Source organism: Bos javanicus, chromosome 6 (assembly GCF_032452875.1).
Source record: "Bos javanicus breed banteng chromosome 6, ARS-OSU_banteng_1.0, whole genome shotgun sequence".
Taxonomy (NCBI): domain Eukaryota; kingdom Metazoa; phylum Chordata; class Mammalia; order Artiodactyla; family Bovidae; genus Bos; species Bos javanicus.
The window spans coordinates 91011832-91037061 of NC_083873.1; the positions used below are offsets into that span (position 1 = coordinate 91011832).

The 25230-nt window shown below is 44.8% G+C and overlaps 1 protein-coding gene across 1 annotated transcript in view; it reads right to left on the bottom strand.

Moving 5' to 3' along the window:
- PPEF2 (protein phosphatase with EF-hand domain 2) overlaps positions 1 to 25230 on the bottom strand; it is a 44027-nt gene that overhangs the window by 9154 nt on the left and 9643 nt on the right. Inside the window, exons 3-14 of the mRNA XM_061420506.1 lie at positions 24152 to 24289; positions 18512 to 18639; positions 18316 to 18373; positions 17214 to 17389; positions 15774 to 15888; positions 14474 to 14520; positions 13791 to 13957; positions 13207 to 13243; positions 12975 to 13124; positions 3952 to 4338; positions 2527 to 2712; positions 147 to 289 (exon numbers count right to left, since the gene is read on the bottom strand). Of these exons, the coding sequence (XP_061276490.1) occupies positions 147 to 289; positions 2527 to 2712; positions 3952 to 4338; positions 12975 to 13124; positions 13207 to 13243; positions 13791 to 13957; positions 14474 to 14520; positions 15774 to 15888; positions 17214 to 17389; positions 18316 to 18373; positions 18512 to 18639; positions 24152 to 24206 (1649 nt within the window). The 5' untranslated portion in view covers positions 24207 to 24289. The remainder of the gene's footprint in view (positions 1 to 146; positions 290 to 2526; positions 2713 to 3951; positions 4339 to 12974; positions 13125 to 13206; positions 13244 to 13790; positions 13958 to 14473; positions 14521 to 15773; positions 15889 to 17213; positions 17390 to 18315; positions 18374 to 18511; positions 18640 to 24151; positions 24290 to 25230) is intronic.

Consider the following 25230-nt stretch of genomic DNA (forward strand, 5'->3'; position numbering starts at 1 on the left):
CCCATTTTAAAGTCTATTCTAGGTCCTAGTGCTGACATAGCTAAATTTTGACTTAGCATCTGGATAAATTTAACAACATTTGCACTTTACATTTTCTACAAACACTGTAATTCTCTTTATGAAAATCATTCATTGAAAAGTCTTGCCTTTGCCTCATGGTAAGCGTGTGGGTTGCCTTGTTAGCTTGAAACTGCATGATGTGTGGGGTCAAGTCTGGCCCCAGTTTGACATAGGCTCCTCTGTTGCTGCCAACTTCATAGTAGTTGGAGGCAGAAAAGATGGTTAACACCTAAATCAAAACAGAAGAGAGACGGGCATTCAGGTTCACTGAAGAACTGTTCACCCTCAATCCCATAGGGCCCAACCCAATTTTGGAGGTGGTTATTCCTTCTGTTCCTTCTTGATTTCATCTGTGTTGTTGTTGTTCGGGGAAGGTAATGGCACCCTACTCCGATACTCTTGCCTGGAAAATCCCATGGACGGAGGAGCCTGGTAGGCTGCAGTCCATGGGGTCGCTAAGAGTCAGACATGACTGAGCAGCTTCACTTTCACTTTTCACTTTCCTGCATTGGAGAAGGAAATGGCAACCCACTCCAGTGTTCTTGCCTGGAGAATCCCAGAGACGGGGGAGCCTGGTGGGCTGCCATCTATGGGGTCGCACAGAGTCAGACACGACTGAAGCGACTTGGCAGCAGCAGTAGCAGTTGTTGTTGTTGAGTTGCTAAGTCATGTCTGACTCTTTTGCAACCCCATGGACTGCAGCCCACCAGGCTCCTCCATCCATGGGATTTCCCAGGCAAGAATACTAGAGTGGGTTGCCGTTTCCTTCTCCAGGGGATCTTCAAAACCCAGGAATCAAACCCGGGCATCTTGTATTGGCAGGCAGATTCTTTACCACTGAGCCACCAGGAAAGCCCCATCTATATATATACATATATATACATATATATATATATATATTATTATTTTTTTTTAATCCTCCATTGCAGGCAAATTCTTTACTGTCTGAGCCACCAGGGAAGCCCAGTTTACTTCTGTTAAATCACTAATGCTAGCAGGGCAGGAGTTGTGAGTCATAAACTTGAATTCTGACAGGACATCCACAACATGTTTTCTTCACATTTTTATCCAAATAAAAAACAGCAGTGGTCATAGATAACACTTTATTTGGTCCAACTCAGAGGCAAGCTAGGCCTGATAAACTGGGATGGCCATTACAGCTAGTAGGCACATTGGCTGTTAACACTGGCGTTAAGCCTCAGAGGAGAGTTTACTGCGGATCGTTGAGCCTCCTGAGATGCCCCGTGAAAAAAAGTTTCTGTTGTTGATACATTGGGAAATGCTGGACCCTGGGGATTCACAGTGAATATAGGAAATTAAAGGCTCTGAGAAGTTCTACAATATAGAAATGTATACAACTATTTAGTTTAGATCAGATAATGAATCCTCTTGGAAGAATTATACTTTGTGTACTCTCTTGCTTTATGTCTCACTTGTAATTGAACATTAAGGGAATGTAGTATTTTAATCATAGGTCTGCCAGTATGTTTATCTAGAGGCCTGTTGCCATTTTTGTCTTTGAAATTTTTTTCACCAAGAAAGGCAAGATGACATTTTTTTTCCTTCCAGATTGAGTTGGTGTAGTGTATTCTTGGTTATCAAAACACTCATAGCTTTGGGACTTTGAAATGGTAAATATTCATTATGTGTGAAACAGGATGATATATAACTGTATGATCTTAATTACGTTAAAATGGATGCCTAGTTGTGAAAATACACAAATGAGACCTAGAAGGACATGTCAAACGGTAAACTGCTTGTGATTATGAATGACTTTGTTTTTTGCTTCTTGTGTTTTCTGGTTTTCTATTATGCACATGTTAACTTTTAAGAAAAATATGTTATTTTAAAACCTTTAAAAAAAAAGAAATGTATACAACTGTTTAACATTCCTGTTAAACACTGTTTACGTTAGTTGACCTCAAGCTTTGTTTTCTGCATGGAAACATGTAATTCTCCTACAGGATTAGTATTCTCGGGGATAGTCTCATCCTAGTAGCATTAGACCAGCAAATATTGAAGGATTTGGAGATGCCCAGAGATTTAGACAGGATGTTAATTATGCTCCTAAGAAGACAAACAATCCTGAATTCCTGCCTGGGGTGCCGTGCAGAGATCCTGTGACCCTGTCGTGTAGTTGGAGACTTGTGACAGTGGGCAGTGTGACAAAGAATAGCAAGGTGGCTGGGAAAATACCCAGCCATATTTTCATCCATGAAATGGGGCTATATCTGCTCTTTACTTTCCTTTCAGGGTATGTATTGGTCGGTGGTGGCCTCAATCAAACTTTGAGTTTTAAAGAGGCTAAAAGTGCCAAGGATAAATGACAGTAAAGGGCCTTGTTGCTTTGAGCAAGTGGGTAACAAATATCAGGCTCAGCTGTTTGTGAGGAGCCAGGGCCTTGGCCCATCCATGCCCTGGAGGGGCAACAGGACTACTCCTGTGCTGAAGGAAACACCCACCCACCTTGCGACTGTGGCAGAATTCATAGCCTTCAGGTTTGCACTCGTGTGAGCGGATCAGGAACTGCAGGTGGTACTTCTGTAGCAACCGCTCTGTCACATTAGGCCCAAAATAACAGCCGCCTCCTCGAACGGTGTTGGCCCTGCAGCCCTCCTGAGCCATGGGGTCACTCCACAGTATATCCACCACCTGGAGAGAAAAAAAGGTATGTTTTGCGAAAGGAGAGACTTGTATTTTAAAGTTTCAATTCTAAGTGGATGTTGAGGTCCCGATCCATAACTCAGTGTAACCCAAACTGACCACCTTTCTTGGAGGTTTCTAGCCTCAGAATCACCTGCGATTCCTCCTCTTTCTCACCACCCTCCATCCAGTCAGCCAACAAGTTCTGCTAATTTTAACTCTTAAGTAATTCTGGATTCTCTCCTTTTCTTTTCTTTATTCAATGAACTATAAGAAGCTGCCATTTTTGTAGATCAAAAATGGTTGAAAAAAATGAGTTCAAGTAATCCTATGAACTACATGAGATCACCAGCAGCAGCATCTCCCACCTAGATTACAGTCTCCCTGCCACAGTGTTGCCCTGGTGAAATAGTCCATTTGACTGCCAAAGTCATCTGTTTTGGCAAGCACTGTGCGTTCCTCCTCAGTATCTATTCTCCTCCCTCTTCCTTGCTAACAGAACTCTTAGACTGGGGTATTTGGCCTGGCACTGTGCTGGCTAAATACGAGCTTTTCCATTCCCCCTTGCAGCTTGGGGTGGCCATGGGATGCAGTTCTGAAGATTCTGGAACAGGTTTTAGTTGCCTGCAAACACGGAGGACGGAAGCTTCTGATATGATACTTTTGGCCTTGAGCTGCAGCAGTCATCTGATACATATGTCAGCTATGCATAAAACAGCAGCTGATAAATTGTGGCTTACCTTCTCCCCACAGTGATGCTGAGTCACTAAACCAAGCTTACTCAGACAATACAGCCCACCTGGCACAACTTCCATCTTTATAAAATTCCAGACTATAGGCGTCACTAGGCAAATACTGGGCTTCCCAGGTGGCACTAGTGGTAAAGAAACCCGCCTGCCAATACAGGAGACCCAAGAGATACCGGTATGATTCCTGGGTTGGCAAAATCCCCTGGAGGATCCCTGGGTCAGGAAGATCCCCTGGAGGAGGGCATGGCATGGAGGGCCACTCCAGTATTCTTGCCTGGAGAATCCCATAGACAGAGGAGCCTGGCGAACTACATATAGTCCAGTCCGCAGGGTTGCGAAGAGTCAGACACGACTGAAGCGACTTAGCACACCAGCAAATACCAATTTGGGTGCTCTAACCTCAGGGAGAGAGAAATAAGGACGAAAAGAGCCAGGAGGAGATTGGTTGGGTTTTGTGAAATCCTTGCTTTTTTCAGAGAGCGGCGCCGGCCACACCCACCTGCCTCCACTCCTCCGGTGTGGGCTGCGGCTGCTCCTCGGCATCTGAGTCCACTTCTGACTCCGAGGACGAGGGCTCCTCCTTCTCCTTGATCGCCGGGAAGCCCGCTTGCTGCCGGCACCTCTCCAGCTCCAGGTCAACAGAGCGCCGCACCCGGCGGGAGAGCTCCTTGGGGTCCAGGGGGACGCCGCAGGGGACGCTGGAGGAGCGCCCGGCTCTGTGGGCCTTGTGGGTGCTGGGGCGGAGGGGCGAGGAGGGCAGAGAGCGGCTTTGGGGGAGAAACCACGGGGAGGGTCTCCCGGCAGAACCCGTCTGGTTGGAGTTTCCCTTCTCCTCCGCCTGTTTCTTATTCTCCTTTCTTGTTTTGTACCTCATGGTGGAAACAATCTAAAAGCAGTCAGAAAAGATACAGATGCTTCAATGCAACTTTCTCCCTTTGACAGCAGCACTTTGGCATCAAGTCAGCTGGGCCCCATGGATTGTCCCGATGGTGACAAGGTCAGCACAGAACTGAGACTAAGCCTTTCCAAGCTTTTATCGCAATTTGATATCGCTGTCATTCAAACACATGATCAGTGGGCTTATACTTTTGGTTTGCATTTCATTTCTCTAGCAATTCACATTTATCATATTTTACAATAGTACTGGTCTGTGACAAATTAAAAATTTATGAAACCTGGTCCTCCACCACAAATAATTGGAGAAATGCTGACCTGTTTCTAGGAACCTAGCGATTTTTAGACAGAGCACCTCTCAGAAGGCGAGCCCTTATTGACTCTCTTGTGCCACAGGTGCAAACACAAAGGGGAGGAAATGCAGCCTTGACTGAGGATGGCTGGAATGGGAAAAACCTGACACCTGCTATGACTGGCCATTCACAGGAAGTGCCTGCTGAGGAAGGGCCCGGGAGGGCGAAGGAGCGCCTCATTTCAACCTGGACCTAATCGGGAAGATGCCCTTCTTGCCAAAGGGACTAGGTGTGGTTCCTCTCCCTGCCTCAGAGTCATCATGGTCCTGGGACCAAGCTGACAATGTAGAGAACACACGCAGGAGGAATTCTGATCCTGAGAAAGAGTTGATTCAGGCCACAGCGCAGACCTGGGGCATCCAGCCAAAGGCAAGAGCAGCCATTCCCAGCATGCCCGAGTGCCACAGCATCCACAGGGATATCAAGAGAAACGTCTGGTTCACAAAGAAAACGCTTCAGGTGTGTGTGTAATCAAGGAGCGAGAACTTTCTGCAAATAGATCTAAGGACTGCAGTACAAGAAAGCCACGTCCCGGTGTGGACTGACTGCGGGCGGGAACAAAGACCGGCACGTGACGTGGCTCGGCAGTACCTGACTGACATTTGAAGAGGGATCCTGATGGAAGAGAAGAGAACAGAGGTTATTCTGTAACACTGGACAAGTGCTAATTACTTCCTAGGCAGTTCTGGCCCTGGGCGAAGACAGTGTGAGTCCACAGAATGTGACCGGACTCCTAACCACCTCCTCCCCTCCCTGTTGCCACCTCACAGTCAGGGCCTGTCCACCAGTTCCGCCCCTTCCAGTCCTCAGGTAACTTTATAAGGATGTGTTATCTGCTTCAAGAGGTGTCCCTGACTTTTATTCTTAAGGATAATAGTGTTAATATGTATCAAGCCTCTTCCAAATAGGTGCTATCCAGGGCCCTTTTATGAATACATTGATTAGCCTGAACACCCCTATGCAATAGCATTCTCACTTAATAGTATGTGGGCTCACTCAGTCATGTCCGACTCTGTGATCCCACAGAGTCTGCAGCCCACCAGGCTCCTTTGTGGGATTCTCCAGGCAAGAATACTCTAGGGGGTTGCCATTTCTTTCTCTAGGGAATCTTCCTGACCCAGGGATCCCACCTGAGCCTCACGTGTCCTGCATTGGCAGGCGGGTTCTTTACCACTGTGCCACCTGGGAAGCCCCACTTACAGTACAAGTAAGAACCCCAAGGCACAGAGATACTAAGACTGCACTGGGATGGAATCTAGACAGCTGACTCTGCTGCTGCTACTGCTGCTAAGTCGCTTCAGTTGCGTCTGACTCTGTGCGACCCCATAGACAGCAGCCCACCAGGCTCCCCCGTCCCTGGGATCCTCCAGGCAAGAACAATGGAGTGGGTTGCCATTTCCTTCTCCAATGCATGAAAGTGAAAAGTGAAAGTGAAGTGGCTCAGTCGTGTCCGACCCTCAGTGACCCCATGGACTGCAGCCTATCAGGCTCCTCGGTCCATGGGATTTTCCAGGCAAGAGTATCGGAGTGGGGTGCCATTGCCTTCTCCGAGCTGACTCTAGACCCCCTGCTTCTCTAAGTTTCTGAAACAGTGGGTAAGCGTTAGTGAAATCCATTTCACCTGTAACCTACCTTCACTAATCAAGGCTGTTTTAATTGTCAGTACGGAAGACATGCATGTCCTCCAAGCAGCATGTGGCCTAAATAAGATGTGTGCCCCAGTTGTTTTCTGGGAACTTGGAATCAGCTGTGTCTAGTTCCAGCTGAGCTGACTAAGACTGGATGGGACCACTGACCCTTCAATCAGGCATGCTCGAGAGTTCCATTAGTGCCCTTTTGAAGGTGCAGAGCCTGTAGCCTAGTTACGCCTGCTCAGAACCACGATTACTGCAGCTTTTCCTTATCCTTTCCCCACCACTCCTCTCACAGCTCAGATGCCCTGCTTCTTTCTCCCATAAATACCCCAAACCCCCTGCCTTCAGGGAAGAGGATTCGAGATTTGTTCTTCAGCCTCTTCACTTGGCTGCCTTGTGAATAAACCCTCTCTTTGCTGTAAACTTTGGCATCTCAGCATTTTGGCTGCAAAGCTAGGGCAGAGGGAACCTGGTTCGGTAACAAATACGGCACACCAGCCAGGAGATAAATCCAGATGGACCTGCTGCCCATGGTTGGTCAGCCTGTTGCTGGTATTAAAAGCCTGTGGGTGAGTCCAAACAGTCCCCTTGTCCGTCTGTTCCAGGGAGGATCCCCTGGGTTTCCTGGTGAGGTGCAGCCAACATTCAGTGCTTAGTTTTGTAGCTAGGAGGTGATTTGGAGGATTTGGGGTTGGAAGACATCTTGGGGTGAGAAGATGTCTTTTGGATAAGTAACCCTGTTTAAGATATTCACCTGTACCTAGACTGATGGGCAGCTCTGACCTCCATACCCGAGTGAAAAGCCCGGGGCCCATCTGGGTTTGGTTTCATTTTTGTCTTGTCCCTGTCCATCTGTATCTGATTAAGTTGTTAATGACTGGCAATTGGGGATTCAACTTTTTGGTGACTGTAACAGGGACCCTTGGAAAAATTTCTTTGCTGCAACCACCTGGAAGTTGAGTCCATTCAAAAGGGGGCAAAATGGATTCAATTCCCCCTGGAAACCCTGGAACATGATTTAATACATCCCTGCTGTCACCTTATAATACTTCAGTTTTACTGTCTGGACACCAGGCCCAGATGAATATAGGTTTGTGCACAACTTAAGGGATATTAATCAAACTGTAGAAGATATTCATCCAGGAGTCCCTAACTCATACACTCTGCTCAGAACTTTTTCTGGAGATTTGTGTTGGCTTACTGCATTAGACTTGGATTCCCTTTTTTTGTATACCCATGAGTTTTGAATCCTAAGAATCTTTAGATTTGAATAGCAAGATCTAGATACAGAAGTTCGGCAAGAATACCGCTGGATAGTAGTCCCACAGGGATTTTAAAATACTCCCACGATATTTGGAGAAATCCTGGCAAAAGATTTGAGGGACCCTCAGCTAAGCGAGGAGAAGGCAATGGCACCCCACTCCAGTACTCTTGCCTAGAAAATCCCATGGACGGAGGGGCCTGGTAGGCTGCGGTCCGTGGGGTCGCTAAGAGTCGGACACGACTGAGCGACTTCACTTTCACTTTTTACTTTCATGCGTTAGAGAAGGAAATGGCAACCCACTCCAGTGTTCTTGCCTGGAGAATCCCAGGGACGGGGGAGCCTGGTAGGAGGCCGTCTATGGGGTCGCACAAAGTCGGACGCAACTGAAACGACTTAGCAGCAGCAGCAGCAGCTAAGCGAGGCAGCCTTGATCCAGCTTGTGGATGATATTCTGATTGCTAGTAAGACAAAGGGCACCTCAGACCAGAACACAGTTTTGACTCTGAACTTTCTGGTTGAACAAGGCTATAAGGTGTTCAAGAAACAGTCACACTTTTCTGCCCTCTGCTAAATATTTGGGTTTTGAACTCACAAGTACAGACTTGCACCCTGACAGGAAGCTCTAGCCAGGATTCCCATCCCTACTACCAAAAGACAAATGCAGGGGGAGTTTCCTGGCTGTCCAGTGGTTGAAACTCCACACTTCCACTATAGGGGGCACGAGTTCGATTCCTGGTCAGGGAATTAAGATCCCACATGCCATTCAGCATAGTCAATACATAAATAATAAATAAACTGCAGGGATTCCTAGGAATGGCCAGGTTCGGCCTCATCTGGATCCCCAGTTTTGCACTCACTGCAAAACCCTTTTAGGAAGCTCTTTTAAAGGAGGCTTCCCTGCTGGCTCAGACGGTAAAGAATCTGCCTGCAATGCAGGAGACCCAGGTTCAACCCCTTGGTTGGGAAGATCCCCTGGAGAAGGGAATGGCAACCCACTCCAGTATTCTTGCCTGGAGAATCCCATGGAGCTTGGTGGGCTACAGTCCATGGGGTCACAAAGAGTTGGACATGACTGAGTGACTAACACTTTCACTTTAAAGGAGGAGACATGAATCTCTAGACTCAACTAGGGAAATGCCGTAGGGCATTCCAGGTTATCAAAGGAAAAAAACTAACTGCCCTGGCTTTAGGTTGTCCAGATATCAGAAAGCCTGTTGACTTATTTGTTCATGAGAGACAAGGAATCAGCCTTGGAGTCCTGACGTGGAACCTGGGCAGCATAAGGAGCCTGCTGAGTATTTCTTAAAGCAATTAGATACAGTTACTAAGGGATGGCCAGTTTGTCTTTGGGCTGTAGCAGTGACCTGTGATCTTTTACCAGAAGTGGAGAAATTTATATTAGGACAACCTGCCACAGTACATACCCCTCACTGTTTATTTTTCCTCCTAGAACAGAGGGGGAGGATATTGGTTAACTTCAGGAAGATGTGGAGAGTATCAGGCTATATTATTGGATAATCCTAATGTCACTCTGAAAACAGCCTCCACCTTGCATCCTGCCAGTGTGCTCCCAAATAGTACTGAAGAGCTTATGCATGATTGTATTCCGATAATTGAACCAGTCTATTCCAGCCATCCCAACCTGATGGACCAGCCACTGGAGAACCCAGACCTTGAGATGTTCACAGATGGAGGCAGCTTTATGGACTAGGAAGAATGCAAAGCTGGGTATGTGGTAGTAACTCACCAAAATACCCTGGAAGCAGAAGCTTTTCCCCCAGGAATCTCTGCACAAAAGGAAGAACTAAGATGAGAGCCCTCCATCTATGTAAGGATAGGAGAGTAACTGTTTTCACTGATTCTAAAGTATGCTTTCTTGGTGGTTCATGTTCATAGGGCCATTTGGAGAGAGGACTGTTAACTGCAGGGAATAAGGAACTTAATCCTGCTGAAGAAATTTTAACCTTATTAGAAACTGTCATGGAGCCAAAAGAATGAATGTCCACTGTTCAGGACATCAGAAAGCAGATTGTGTGACTGCTGGAAGGAATAATCTAGCAGATCAAGCAGCAAAGCCAGCAGCCAGGAGCACCTAGGTCCCAGAGTTGGCTCTGGTCGCCAATGTAGATCTGGTAAGATACTATCTATTTTCTTGAAGATTTAAGCCCAATGGGATTAAATTGGGAATGGGATCTGATTGGATGGGATCTCCTGGTCATTCTCAGGATGCTGACTCTGGGAAGGCTGGGATTATAATGCATATAGTAAGGTCCTTGTACCTGAACACTTACAGAAGGTGTAACATTATGTACACCCGAGTACCCACTGTGGGAGAGATGGCACCCTCTAGTGGATTCGCAAGCTTATTACAGGACCAAACATGCAAAGGACAATTCAAAAGCTGATACAGAAATGCATGTGTGTGCTAAAAATAATCCTAAGACTGGGACACTGCCTTTAATCAAAGGAGTTCAGACTCCAGGTGCTGGACTGGGAGAAGATCAGTGACTTCACTGTGATGCCAGTAGTCACTGGAAACCTTATGCCCTTATTAGTTATTAGTGAACACTTGTACTGGTTGGATAGAAGCATTTCCTTGCTGGCCTGAAAATGCATGAGGTTGTTAAAGCTCTCCTAAAAAAAAAAAATTCCTAGGTTTGGGTTGCTTATGTCCATTTTGAGTGACAATAAAGGGGCCTTTATAGCAAGACTATCTCAAGAAGTATCTGGAGCTTTAAGCCTTCTTTGGAAATTACATGCTTCTTGACGACCCCAATCTACTGGCAAAACGGAAGAGGAATCACACTCTTAAAAAGACTATAGCTAAAAGTTGTCAGGAGATTACTTTAACCTGTGATAAACCCTCACTGGTTGCCCTACTTCCAGTTGAAGGTAGCCCTTAGAAGTGAAAGTTGCTCAATCATGTCTGACTCTTTGTGACCCCCATAGGCTATACAGTCCATGGAATTCTCCAGGCCAGAATACTAGAGTGGGTAGCCTGTTCCCTTCTCCCGGGGATCTTCCCAACCTAGGGATTGAACCCAGGTTTCCCACATTGCGGGCGGATTCTTTACCAGCTGAACCACGAGGGAAGCCCAGGCCTTAGAAGCAGATGCCAGTTGAGCAACTATGAAATGTTGTTCTAGAGACCCTGCCATTGTTTCAGAACTAGTTTGAGATCCAGAAGGAATTCAGTTAAGGAACATAGACACTGTCGGGTACGTAGAATCATCGGAAGCTACTTTCACAGCTCTATGTAAGTTTACTTCTAGCGGTTAATGTTTCCCACAGATGTTTGCCCGTGCCCCTGCTGTCCTGGAGGCTGGATCCTGTAGAAATCTTGGGAGAATAAACATCCAGAAAACCAGCCCAAGTGTTGGCCCTGATCACTGATGTGGATCTCATAAGATGCTATCCAAAGTATTTTCCTGAAGACTTAAGGCCAGTAAATGGGGATCAGGTTGGAGTCCTAACCATTCTCAGAATGCCGACCCTAGGAAGTGTGAGTCTGTAATGGACATAGCAAGGTCCTTGTATCTGAACAACTTATGGAAGGTGTTATTTTTCTTTTTTTAGAATTTTATTTTTAATTAAAGAGTAATTAGTGGAAGGTGTTATTATTTTTAGCACATACCAGGCATTTCTGTATCATCTTGCTGGACTGGATCTTGTGATACTCATGACCCATTTCCCTGGTGAAATTGAAGGGAATTAAGCCATGGATCCATCACACTGGAGTTAAGATGGTCCCACAGAGATCAAAGGAGCCACCACATCCTGCCTACAGGAATGCACTAAGTTCTGACCAATGGGATGAGAGCAGAAGAGATGTTTGCAACTTCTTCACTATGTCTTTAAAGGGTAGGATATTCTTCTTCCTTTCATTCCTCTACTGTATTGCTTGGAACACAGGTGTGGTAGCAAGCTATCTTGAGCTATGCACATGAGGGCATGGGGATGTCACTCTCAGGGTGGCAGAGTAACAAGACATAAGAAGCCCTGGCGCCTGGACAACCGAGTACACAAAGCTGCCACACCAGCCAAGAAGTGCCTGTTTCCAGATTCTGACTCAGGTCTGTCTGATTTTAAGGCCACACTCTTTCATTTATATCTCATAGGGGTCGCAAAGAGTCGGACACGACTGAGCGACTGAACTGAACAGAAGGAGAAGAGGGTGACAGAGGATGAGATGGTTGGATGGCATCACAGATTTAATGGATGTGAATTTGGGCAAACTCTGGGAGATGGGGAGGGACAGAGAGGCCTGGTGTGGTGCAGTTCATGGGGTTGCAAAGAGTCGGACACCACTTGGCAACTGAACGACAACAGCATAGACTTTTACAGTAAGTCTGTATATATGAACCTACAGGTTGCAAACTTTCAAAGACATGCCTGCCAGCCCCTGTGTGCCAGCTGTTAAACTGTACTACTGTACTTTTCAAGGTACTGTCCTGTAAGATTTAAAGTGTTTTTTGCATCTGTTTTTTAATGTATGTATTATTTGTGTGAAAAGTGCTATAAACCTATTACAGTACAGTACTGTATAGCTGATTATGTTGGGAACCTAGGGTAATTTGGGACAAACTGGACTTATGAATGTGTTCTTAGAACCAAATTCGTTCATATATATAGAACTTACTCTACATCAATTAGAGTTGCCCAGAGTAGACTGGCTTATGTGGAATGAGTTCTCTGTTTTTGGAACTGCTCAAGGATGTCATAGCAGGGATTCATTCCTGTGTGGATGGGCAGTTGGAGGAGAGAGGCTATAATATACGATTCAAGGGTAAGAGTCTATGATTAAAAGAAAACAGAATCATTGCTGCTTTTTTTTGGCTGCACTGCACAGCTTGCAGGGTCTCAATCCCTGCAGTTAAACTCAACAACCATGTTTTAAGCACTTACTATATGCAAGGAAAGTGCTAGCAGAAATACAAAATAACCAGAGATGGTATCAATACTTGTCCTAAAGGAACTTAACAAAAACAAGCAGGAGGAGGGGGAATTTAAAAAACAGAATACCTTATACCCCAGTAGTTTCTATTTTTTCTGTTTCATTTTGGAAGTGGAAAATTAGAAAGCAAAGTTCTAGGGAGTTCCCTGGCAGGTCCAGTGGTTAGGACTCAAGGCTTTCGACAGATGGCAGTAGCTCCCATTCCCCACTGTCATCCATGGCAAATGTGAATGGATCACAGCACACCTGGTCCCGAAGTGGATTCCCAATCCTCCGTTCAAAGGAGGATTCAAATGGATTCTCTTAGCCCTTATCAGTCAGCTGGAGTCAGCATGGAGTCAAGATGACATCTGTTTTACATTCGTTGGCAGCGACGCCTGGCATTATACAGAAATCCACATTAGTTTAGTGCTCAGTCAGTACCTTGTGCCTGTCTAGTTTAGCCAAGAGCTCCAAGTCAGTCCTGTCTGACACTCCACCGTGAAGAATCAGGACTTTCTCATCAACCAGAGTGGCCAGTGGAAGCCAGCAGAACACATCTTGCAGAAGTTTTAGTATTTTCTTGCCGTGTATCTGAAAACATGATACTAAGTTTTAAATAATGCACTTGATTTATCTGCACTGAGAGAAACTTTTGCTTTTAAGAGCTGCGTACCTTATATTTATGCATCACTTCCTTGGTAAAACCATATCTAGAGTTAGAAGCAGAAACAGATATTAAATTTAGCGATATGTATGGCACAGTTACATTCTTATAAAAATGCATATTCTATATGTATACCTATGGCTGATTCATGTTGATGTATAGGAGGAACCAACAAAATATAATAAAGCAATTATCCTCCAATCAAAAATAAATTTAAAAAATATATAGAGAAAAAATATTGCAAAATAATTGCCAACTCTTTAAAATTATAATATTATCTGTGGGTAGAAATATGGGATACTTTAATTTTCTTTTGCTTATCTATATTTTGTACTTTTTCTATAGTGAACCCTTACTGTTTGTATGATTAAAGTGTTTGGCCATGTGAAAACAAATGTAATAGTTTTATTAGAATAGTAGGATAATGTGTAAACTTTTAAGAAAATCTTTTAAAATGGTATATATTGTGTATTCCACTTTATAAACTTGAAGACTGCTTTAAAAATGCATCTAACAAAGAAGAAGCTCTGGAAAAATAACTTCACAGTCGCAACCAGTAAAGACCAAATCCCCAAGCGTGTTTTGGTTTGTACCGTAAGTTCACAATATGGTCCTCATGGTTTCCTCGGTTAAGATGGAACTCTTTTGGGTAAACCAACATGAAGGCAAACAGAACCATTAGGATCTCGACTGAATCCTTCCCTCGGTCCACAAAGTCGCCATTGAACACATAGGCCCGCTCTGGTGATGGGAGGCCGTTCTTCCAAACGAGAGTCAAGTCCAAGAACAAACAGTGGGAGGAAGGAAATAGGAGATCGAGTCAAGCCATTGTGCATCTGACAGTCACATCAGGCCTGAAAGCCAGTGCTGTACCTGAACAGGTCTAAATGCCTAGCAAATGATTCCTTCTGTCTACATTTCCTCTTAGTGGAGTAGTTATCACTATACAGAGCATTTGGTAACTAAAAATAGGTATGAAAATAGCTTTCAGTTGCTTTGATAATAAATAATTTTCTCTATTTAGTACTTGATTTTCTTTTTCCAAATAATGATTTTATTAACCATAGATTTTCTGTTTTTTAAACAGTCTACAAAAATACACTATAATATAATACAATAATCATTTTTACATTCTGCATTTGCTACAAAGTAGCAAATATTACTCTAAAATATTTTAAAATACAAGTAATACTTAAGCATTTTTTAATAGATACTGTATGTGAACTTCTAAATTAAACCTCAGAACAAGACAGGAACATAATTTGAGGGTTCATACCTTATAAAATATAAATATTAAGTCATCCAACTGGCCATGTAAATCTCCTAACAAAGAAAAAATATCAGTTTTGAATGATCTACACCATTGTTTCTAATTTTTACTATAAAAAAATACTCATTGTATACCTAACACTAATGCAATATTATGTCAGTTGTAACTCAATTTAAATAAAAATACCCAGGAAAACATGATAAACTTATGGTCACTCATTTTTCCATATATAAGACAGGGACAAATAATTAGCTGCTTCCTAGGTGGTTAAGTGGTAAAGAATCCACCTGGCAGTGCAGAAGACGTGGGTTTGATCCATGGGTTGGGAAGATCCCCTGGAGAAGCAAATGGCTACTCACTCAAGTATTCTTGCCCGGAAATTTCATGTACAGAGGATCCTGGTGGGCTATATAGTCCCATGGGTCAGAAAAAGTCAGACATGACTTAATGACTAAACAACAAAATATTAGCTTCCCTGTTGCAAGGTTAGTTAATATTGAAAGCAGAAAGCATGATATTTCTTCTGTATGATTATCACAAACAGTAAATGATATATTTTTACTAAAGCAGAAATGGGACAGAATGGTGTAGGGCTGAAAGCCTGGATGAGAACTGGAGAGATTTCTGCCCCATCTTAAAGTAAGGAGCTGGTACTCACTTATGTGGGTCGGTGTTACAAGATTTTTCAAGAAGTTGGAAATCTATATTTTAACATGAAATCCTCCCAACTTTCAAACACTGGAAACTAGAAATTTCAGAACGTTTTGAAGCAGACATCGCAGGCTGCGTGTGGCCCTGGAAGTGCTGGTTTATAGCCCCTGTGTGATCTAGTCTCCCCTATAATGGGTATTAAAACATCACTGATCATATAAGGAGATGGAGAAAGTTGTCATTAACAGGATTTCTCTCTAAGAGGAAATGTAGACAGAAGGAATCATTTGCTAGGCATTCAGACCTGTTCAGGTACAATAAATAAACTGTCTTCTAACAAGCGAAGGTCTAGTTACTTTCTGGAATTGTGTTCTGAATGGACAGCATGAGTTTGGGGCCAAATCTGAATCTCTTGGAAAAATCAAGAAGAGGCTGGGCCCTCTGGCCTACAGTTCTCCTTCATGGCACCTGCCCTCCCCACCCCCAGTTTAAGTAATTGTGGAATAAATATGTAAATATATTCAGTGTGAAGGCATGAAGCTGGCCTGCCCACGTGGCCATCAGGACCCCTCTAGCCCTCCCTTCTCTCCCCCACAACAGACAGAATTTTCTGGTTCATGTCCAGCACATAAAGCCACTTCTGACTGGCTCTTACCACACACTGTGATTTCCTCGCTGTAACAAGTGGAGACCCGGTTGATGTTTGGCAGTTGTACCAGGTGTTTCCTGGCTTCATGCAAAAGATTCAAGACATAGCGAGCGTGGAGCCTCTACTAGGAAGAAGAGCAGGGAGGGGACAAAGCAACACATATTCATGAAGGAAGACGAATTTACCACTGAATGACCCCAAGACCACGTTAAGGGACCCTAGTAAACTGCTCCTGGGACCTATGCACAGATCGTTTCTTTTTCACTCATCCTCTGTCCTTGTTCACGTTTTTATCATCCTTCAAATACTAAACCAATGTCCTCTTCTTTCCTACCCTGTGTAACCCTTCCTTGCCTTTAGCTAGGGAGAAACATATGATTGTTTTATGAAGAAGTGCATATACACTGATGGTATCAGTGATCCTGACATTACTGGGAAAATCATCCCATCTTCTGCAGTGAATTATCTTAATGTGAAATAAGGGGAAGGATTGGAATCTGGCCTAAGAGCTGGAATCTGGCCACTTCTCACTACCTCTACCGCCCGGGTTTCAAGCTTGGACTATATTACAGTAGTCTCTTGACCCACCTCCCTGTTTCAGCCCTTGCTCCCTACACTCTGTTCATCAAACAGTATGACTATTTTAAAAAGAAAGCTGGATTATATCATTTCTGTGCTCATGGTTTCCCCATCTCCTTCAGAAGACTGAGTCTACCCTACTTACCCCTCTATCTCCATCTCCTGACACTTGTTTCCTGGTTCCCTCCTCTCCAGCCCCAGTGGCCTTGCTGATGTCCTGGAGCAGTCCAGGCGAGGTCTTGCCCAGGGTCTTTCCATCTATTCCCTCCACCTAGAACTCTTTCCCCAGATGTACACGTGGCACACTCCCTCACCATGTTCGACCCTTGCTCAGAAATCACCTTTTCAGTAATGCCTTCCCAGATCACTCTGTAAAAGTGCCATCTCTCCCACCGGGAACTTAGCTTTTGCTCTGACATAGCTCTATCACCTAATATATTACATATTATATATATATATATATATATATATATATAAAATGTATATATGATATATTATACATATATTACTAATTTGTTATTTATTATGTCTCCCCACTAAAATGTTACCCCTCTGCAGGCAGAGATTTGTGTCTGTTTTGTTCACTGTTCAGTGCAGTATCTGCAACAGTGCCTGCCCATGGCAGTGCTCAATATCTGTGAGATGAATGAACAAAGAGATTACATGATTAGGAGGAGGGGTTTTCAATATATAAAACCCGGCTGATCAACCACAAGGTCCTGGCTAAGAAAAGGGCGAGTGGCTCTCTCTGGTGGATCCCTGACATGAACACCCTAAATCCAGGGCCATTCCTTTTGCATTGCGTCTACTCTGCTGCTACACTTTACATGGGATTGCTGGTGACCCAGGACCCTGGCGTGAGCTTACTTGTTTTCTTCTGAAAGCTTCCACCAGGGCAGTTGCATGGTCAGGAAGGAGTGGGAAGGAGAGGCGTGGCCCTGTGTAACTGTCCGGTACCTCGATGGAGTCGTAGTCACCGCAGTTCTGCGTTTCGGAGGCCTGGGGGGATCGCTCCTCAGTGAATATGCGGTTCAGGAAGTCCCCTAGGCACAGAAAGGGTGGACAGGCTTAGAGCAGGCCTTCAGACTCAGGCCGTTCCCTGGACCGTACTGGAGGGGACGTGGCCGGTTGGGCAAGGGCGCCAACGCAGGGGAGGAGAACGTAGAAGGCGAGGTCATCAGAATCTAGGATGGGCAGGAGAAAGGTTATGTTATCATGTCAAAGCCATTTGACTTTTATTTTAAGAGACTGACTTAGAAAGTACAGAGATTTAGGGGCTTAGGTTGGTAAGCAGGAGGAAAGGGGTACTGGGGAAATGAACATATTTTCAATACGTTTCCCATATTTTTCTACATTTGCTTCTTTTTGTCCCCCTTCTCTACAAGGATGGTGTTTTAAAAAAATTAATGCACATTTAATTTTCTTAAAAGAAAATTTTAAGTGGAAGTTCACAGGCATTTCTGGGGTACTTAGTACGGCAGATGCCTCAGACTCTCGGGCAATTGATTTCCAAAGGCCGCCCCAGCATTGCTGCCAGAGGGCTTCCCCGGGATCTGCAGACAGGCCGGATGCTCGTGAATGACCCCTCCCATCCGCCCCTCTCAGCAGCTCCCACCAGTGACTCTCAGGAGTTGACACAGACTCCAGTTCCTGCGGCCTTCAGGCTGGAGGCTTCCTGGGCTGTGTTTTGCGTTATTTCCGGGACAAACTGCCGGTTTAGCTCCCCACTCCTTCACTGTGTGCCTCCCCTTTCCTGAGCCCCTCCTCCACCTCCCAGTGCTTCCTGTATTTACCAAGTAAACTCCTTGTGCTCAAACTCTTGTCTCCAGGTCTGCTTCCAGGAGAACCTCCTCGCTCATTCCCTGGCCGTCACTAGATTCACATTCTCACTCCCCGTGCACCCCCGGCCTCACCCTGATATCTCTGACCCTCAGACCGGAGGACCCGCCGGGCGGCATTTCATACTCACTCTCATTGTGACTGCTGGGGGTGAAGTGATCCACAAGGTAGCTGAAGAAATTGTGGAGCTGCAGAGAAACCCAAGCAATTATGGCTTTAGAGACAGAAGGGGAACCCAGGAGTGATCCTTCCAGGCCCCTGGGGCTTGCTGCCCGGGGGGCTGAGGGGCAGAGCTGGAGGTGGTCCCGTCCCACATCCCGGCACACCTTGACCTGGTCTTGCTGCCCGGCATACTCGATGGACTGGAAGATGCTCCAGGTGCAGCGCCGCCTCATCTCCAGGCGGGCCACGTAGCGTTGGTACCACCTCTGGATCAGGGCTGCTGCCCTGAAGGCTGTGACACAGATGGAAAAGCCAGTTTGTGAGATGGGACTCCTGGGGCCTAGCGGGAAGCTGAGGGTGGCAGGAGGCAAGATGGGGGGAAAGCACTACATTTTGCCATCAAATAGGAAGGATTTACCCCACTGATGGCCAGGGAGCCCGAGTCCCCCTTCCGGCCCCCATCCCTCCTCCAGTCTTACCTGTTATACTCATGTCATGGAGGGTTATTGGAATTCCCACTGTTTAATGAAAACATTTATACATGTAGACGTGGAAAGCTTGGATTCTGAGAAGGACACGTAAACTGGGGAGGCTGCAAGGTTGCAGTATACTTGAAGAGTGGGAAGATGCAGATATTACTCAGCCATTAACAGAGAATGAAGTTTTGCCACATGTATCTGTGTGTGTATGTGTGTGTGTAACTTGGATGGACATGGGGGGCATTATGCTAAATGCAATAAGTCAGAGATAGGCAGATACTGTGTGATATCACATATGTGGAATCTAAAGACTACAACAAACTAGGAAGCAAACTAGTATAACAAAAAGGAAGCAAACTCACAGATCTAGAGAACAACTCGCAGATCTAGTGGTTGCCAGTGGGAGACGTAAGTGGGGACGGGCAATATAGAGGTGGAGATATGAGGTACAAACTATTAGGTATATAATAAGCTACAAGGATATATTGTACAACACAGGGAATATAGCCAATATTCTATAGCAACTGTAAATGGAAATTTACCTTTGAAAACTGTATAAAAAATAAATACATTCAAATGCAAAAAAAAAAAAAAAATGGAGTGGGATGATGCGGGGGTCACAGGGTGGGAAGGATATTTTGATACCAGGTGGCTCAGATGGTAAAGAATCTGCCTGCAATGCCGGAGACCTGGGTTTGATCCTTGGGTTGGGAAGATCCCCTGGAGAAGGGCATGGCCACCCACTCCAGTATTCTTGCCTGGGGAATTCCATGAACAGAGGAGCCTGGTGTGCTACAGTTCATGGGATTGCAAAGAGTCAGACACGACTGAGCGACTAACACAATAGATAGGATGTCAGGAGTCTGGTTCTGAGCCTGGAAATGCCCTGACCAGCTATGTAGCCTCAATCCAGTCAACTTTCTGGGCCTCAGAGTCCTCATCTAGAAAAGGAGATGAACTAGATGATGAGTGGGGGGAATAAACATGCATCACTACATACTATCATGTCAGGTGGGGGTCAGTGCTTGCTGTCCCCATATTCACTCTATCCCTGTGGCTTGTATCCCCATCACCTCACATCCAGGATGGTGCTGACTGTCCAATATGAAGGGCAGTCTGTGGACTTAAGACCTGTGCTGGGTGCTCATGTGCTGCAGGATGGCTTGAGGAGGCTTCATTCTTCCTTTGAGCTTTAGGACCTGCAGTCAACTACTGCTGCCAGAGAAGAGGACAGCTGTCCACATGAGTGACTAGACTCTCCTTAAACTCCTGGGCCTGAAAGTGCCCCCAGGGATGAATGGAGCCTTTGTGGATAAAGCTGGATTAAAAGGAAACCCGGCAGGTTCACTCAGGTCAACCTCGTGAAAAGCAGACCGATTGATTTAATATATTTAGCTGGCATTAGAGAGCTCATGGAATTCTTGCTGATATCCCTAAGAGGAGATCCAACAGTGAGTGGGAAAAGAGAACCTTGAGAGGAATTTAAGCAAAGCTGAATTTGATTTTCCGTGAGGAAAAAAAATGTCATACACTAAGTATGTTCCAAAGGCACTCACAAAATAGTAAGTGACAAAGACTAAATTATGTAAATCCCCATTCAGAATAGTGAATGCAACATCCAGAATAAGTGGTCCTTACCTAAGTAACGCTTTAGGAATTCAGGGCAAACACACAGACATCTGCTCCTCACTATGACTCTGACATGGAACCCAGGAATCTGCAGGTTTAACAAGCTCCATGCATCATCCTCACTTGTGCCAAAGTGTGAGCAACACTGAGGAACATCATGGCCACCAAGTTTCCGTGAAAATGTCGTTTGCTAACTCCTTGCCTCAGGCATTTTAAGGCAAATGCTGCTGACTAGACATACACTCAGCTCCGCTTCGGCTACTCAGGGCGGGGAAAGCGGGTAGTACCTCTGTGTCCACTCTCCCAAGCCTCCATCTAGAACCTGGGTTAGCTTTCATTGAGATGGCCGCTGTGAGGTACAGCGTAGTCTAAGGACCTCCACTCCATCCTCCGTTCCCTACAGTGCAGTATAAGATGCTTGGGTTTCCCCTCCTCAGCCTTGTGCAGAGCACGTCCTATGGGAAAAGTTACAGACACCTGGCTGTGAAAACTCCACACTGAGGACCAGGCAACCACCTGGGGAGACAGAAGTCCAGGTGAAGAACCATCCCGGAAGCTGAACCTCCAGCTGCAGCTGTCCTGAGGGTCATAGGCAAACCATCAAGCTGGGCCCTTGGCAAATTCCTGACCCACAAAATCACGAGCAGAATAAAACGGTTGTCTTAAGCCACTAAGTTTTGAGGCCGTTTATTATGCAGCACCAGATAATTGGAATGTGAATTGTATACATGTTTTATAAAATTATAAAACAAATTTAAATCAAAACAAAAAAATCAATGTTTAAAAAGCAAATGTTAAATGAGAGAATCTAACCTTGTATGCACTGCTGGCATAACCATGTAGAAAAGAGTTCTTTCAAATGACTTGAAAATTCAGGAATTGTATATGCCTAAGTGGATATACTCAAAGGGCAAAAAGAACTACAAAGAAGTCTTAAGGAGTTTTCAGTAATCATATTGTTGTAATAGTACTGTTATTGTATTTCTGATTTATATACTGTAGGACAAAGTAAATAATACCATACTGGTATCATTATTAATAAAGAGAAAGGAGATAGAATGTCAAAGTTGTTAGGTAAAATTATTGTGATCCTAAGTATAAATTGTCCATTAAAATAATGCATATTTTCCATATCTGTTCATTGAAAAAGTATAGGAAGTAATGACCAGCCTGGTCACGAACACCCCAAACCCTGGAGAAATAGTGATTTCTAATCTGGAGACAAAAATATGCAAGATGAGCCTGGGATGTGTTGCCAAACTAGAAAGGAGGCCATGAGTTTATAAAGATACTTAAGTTCATAGTAACAAGTGAAAGTGAAAGTCGCTCAGTCATGTCTGACTCTTTGTGACCCCATGGACTATACAGTCCATGGAATTCCTCAGGCCAGAATACTGGAGTGGGTAGCCATTCCCTTCTCCAGGGGATCTTCCTAACCGAGGGATCGAACCCAGGTCTCCCACATTGCAGGCGGATTTATTACCAGCTGAGCCACCTGGGAAGCCCCATAGAAACAAGGTGTTAGCATCATTTCCCTTGCTTCCTTCTACATCTCTGGTTGCCTCGTCCTCTTCGACCTGATGCTTAAGTACTAGACTCCTTCATTGCTCTGTCTTTACTCTCACTCTAGGCTACTTCAGTGACCCCCGTGGCTTCAACAATCACCCATACTCTGATGCCTTCCAAAGGCATGGATCTCCACTGACGTCTCCAAAAACCAGATCTGAATATGCAACTGTCTACTCAGCACTTCCACCTGCATGTTACGTGGGCACCTCAAACCCAATGTGTATAAATCATCACTTTCATTCTACTTGAACTTGGTTCTTCTCCATTAATTTTATGTCAGAAATTGGCATTATCACCTACCCAGGTATGCTGGATTTCCCAGATAGCTCAATGGTAAAGGATCTGCCTGCCAATGCAGGAGACCCAAGAAAAAGAGATGTGGGTTTGATCCCTGGAGTAGGAAATGGCAACTTACTCCGGTATTCTTGCCTGGGAAATTCCATGGATTTGGGAGCCTGGTAGGCCACAGTCCATGGTCTGCAAAGAGTTGGACATGACTAAGCACAGAACAGGTATCTAGAAACCTGGACATCAATCTTTTCTTTGTTAATACTTTATTTTGTTGCTCAAATTGATTTCTTTTTTTTTTTGCTTGTTTGTTTTTTTGACTGCTGTGCTGGATCTTCATTGCAGTGCACAGGCTTAGTTGCCCTATAGCATGTGGGATCCTAGTTCCTCAACCAGGGATCAAAGCTGCATCCCCTGCATTGGCAGAAAGAAGAAAAAAGTGTAGTTGCTCAGTCGTGTCCAACTCTTTGTGACCCCACGGACTGTAGCCCTCCAGGCTCCTCTGTCCATGGGATTCTTCAGGCAAGACTACTGGAGTGGGTTGCCATTCCCTTCTCCAGGCTGCATTGGCAGGGGGATTCTTAATCACTGGACCACCAGGAAGTACCCGGGATGTAAATCTTGATTCATCCTTCTCCCCAACCCCATATATGTAATCAGGTGGATCCTGTCCATTCCACCTCCTGAGTATTGTGGGAATTCATCCTCTTCTCTCCCATCTCTATAGCCACCAACTCTGGACCATGGCATTATCATCTCTTGCTTAGATGACTTTTGTTCTTGTTGTTCAGTCACTCAGTTGTGTCCAACTCTTTGTGACCCCTGCAGCATGCCAGGCTTCCCTTTCCTTCACCATATCCTGGAGCTTGCTCAAACTCATGTCCGTTGAGTTGGTGATGCTATCCAACATCTGTCCTTTGTTCTCCCCTTCGCCTCCTGCCTTCTATCTTTCCCAGCATCAGGGTCTTTTCCATTGAGTCAGCTCTTCGCATCAGGTGGCCAATGTATTGGAGCTTCAGTTTCAGCATCAGTCCTTCCAATGAATATTCAGGGTTGATTTCCTTTAGGATTGATTGGCTTGATCTCCTTACTGTCCAAGGGACTCTCAAGAGTCTTCTCTAGCACCACAGTTTGAAAGCATCAATTCTTTGGTGCTCAGCTTTCTTTATGGTTCAACTCTCACATCCATATATGACTATTGGAAAACCCACAGCTTTGACTATGTGGACCTTTCACTTCTAAATTGTTCTTCCTTCTACTCTTACACCACCCACTCCAATCCCTGCCACAATCCCTTCTTCATGGAAGCCAGAAGAGTCTTTTATGTATGTTTTGAATTCTACAATGGTTCTTCAAGCCTTTAGAATGAAGTTTAAATCCTACCTGCTCCTGAGTGATCTGGGCTCTGCACAGCTCTGCAGCCTCATGCCATGCCATTCTCTATCTGATTCACGTCAACCATTCAGTTCCTTGAAAATGCCTCTCTTTTTGCCTGCTTCATGACTTTGTTACCCTCTACCTGGAATACCTGGAATGCTATTTCATCCCCTTTTTGCCCAATCTTATTTCTCTCACTTGTAAAGGTGGAGTTTGTGGTAAACTCAATGGACAACACTGACTCCTTGAGTAAATTTTAATTCTATTAAATATAGTTAATCAAGTCCTAAGATATTCAGCTGAGTATCCTGTGGTCATGTCACAAGGAGGAGAAGCTGATTTTCAGGAGTCAGCATGAGGAGCAATATAACGATTTCCTGTCCACCCTGAGAAGCCCCTCCCTGTGCAATGCAGGCTTCCACTGGGGTCCCCACAGTTAGGCTGAAGGTAGGAAGCACATACCTTTCTCTGCATTCTGGAAAGCAAAGTGGTGTTGGGTTGAAGTGCCGCTTCCCATAACTTAAGTGCGATGTTTCTGCAGGACGCAGATAGCAGGTCCAAGGGAGAGTGAATTGTTTGCTGACAAAAGGAAGAGGGAACCTGCAACAGGGAGATTTGGGTAGAATATTAGTTCAGGTAGAGCAAACTACCTATGAGCCTTGTCTCCCACATCATGAAAATATATATAAAGTTATCATGTGATAGCACCCTACTCCACACCTCCCCAGCACATGAGATGTCCTTCCCCTGAAAACTCCCTCCATGCGTCATCTCTCTCCCCTGTCTTCATCCTTCCTACTAGCTTCTCCTTTTCAGTCTAAAACATGCTGAAGTCTCATCTCAGAGCAGTTCATCATCCCATCCTTTGACCTCCTCTATCTCTCCCACTATAACCTGACCTCTATTTTTTTTTCATCCAGACTTCTCCCAAGCAGACCACTTATCTTCTCCTTAATTCCTCTTAACACCATATTTTTCATCCTCACTATTGATCAAAACATTTTATGCTGATGTCCCCAATGCTTCATCTTGTCAGCCTTGACCTTGCCAGAATTAGCAAGGCCATCATCTCATAAGTCGTGCCTTGATTTAAATTTTACTCCATGGGTCTCCATGAGTCTACTCTTTTGTATGTTGACAAAAAATTAATCAGTCACTCTAAGAAAGAATTGGAAAATTTTATTTGAGCCAAATTTGAGGATTATAACTGGGGAAGAGCACCTCAGAAAGCTCTGAGAACTGCTCCACTGGTGAGAAATCAAGGCACTCTTCTGTACGTTTTTTTAAGACAGAGGGCTGTATATCAAATGGTGTATTATTGACAGTTTATGCAATCTAGATCATGGTTGGTCATGTGGTCCCTTTCAGATTCAAGAAGGAATATTATCTTTAAGGAGTCGTCTTGTTGGTGCTAGGAGAATGTTGTTCTTTTGGTCGAGCAGGCATTCCTGTTAATGGAGGAGGTCTGGCTGATGCATATTGCAGATATACAATGCATAGTGTTGGGAGAAAGGAGGTCAAGGGCAGAGAAAATTTTTTAT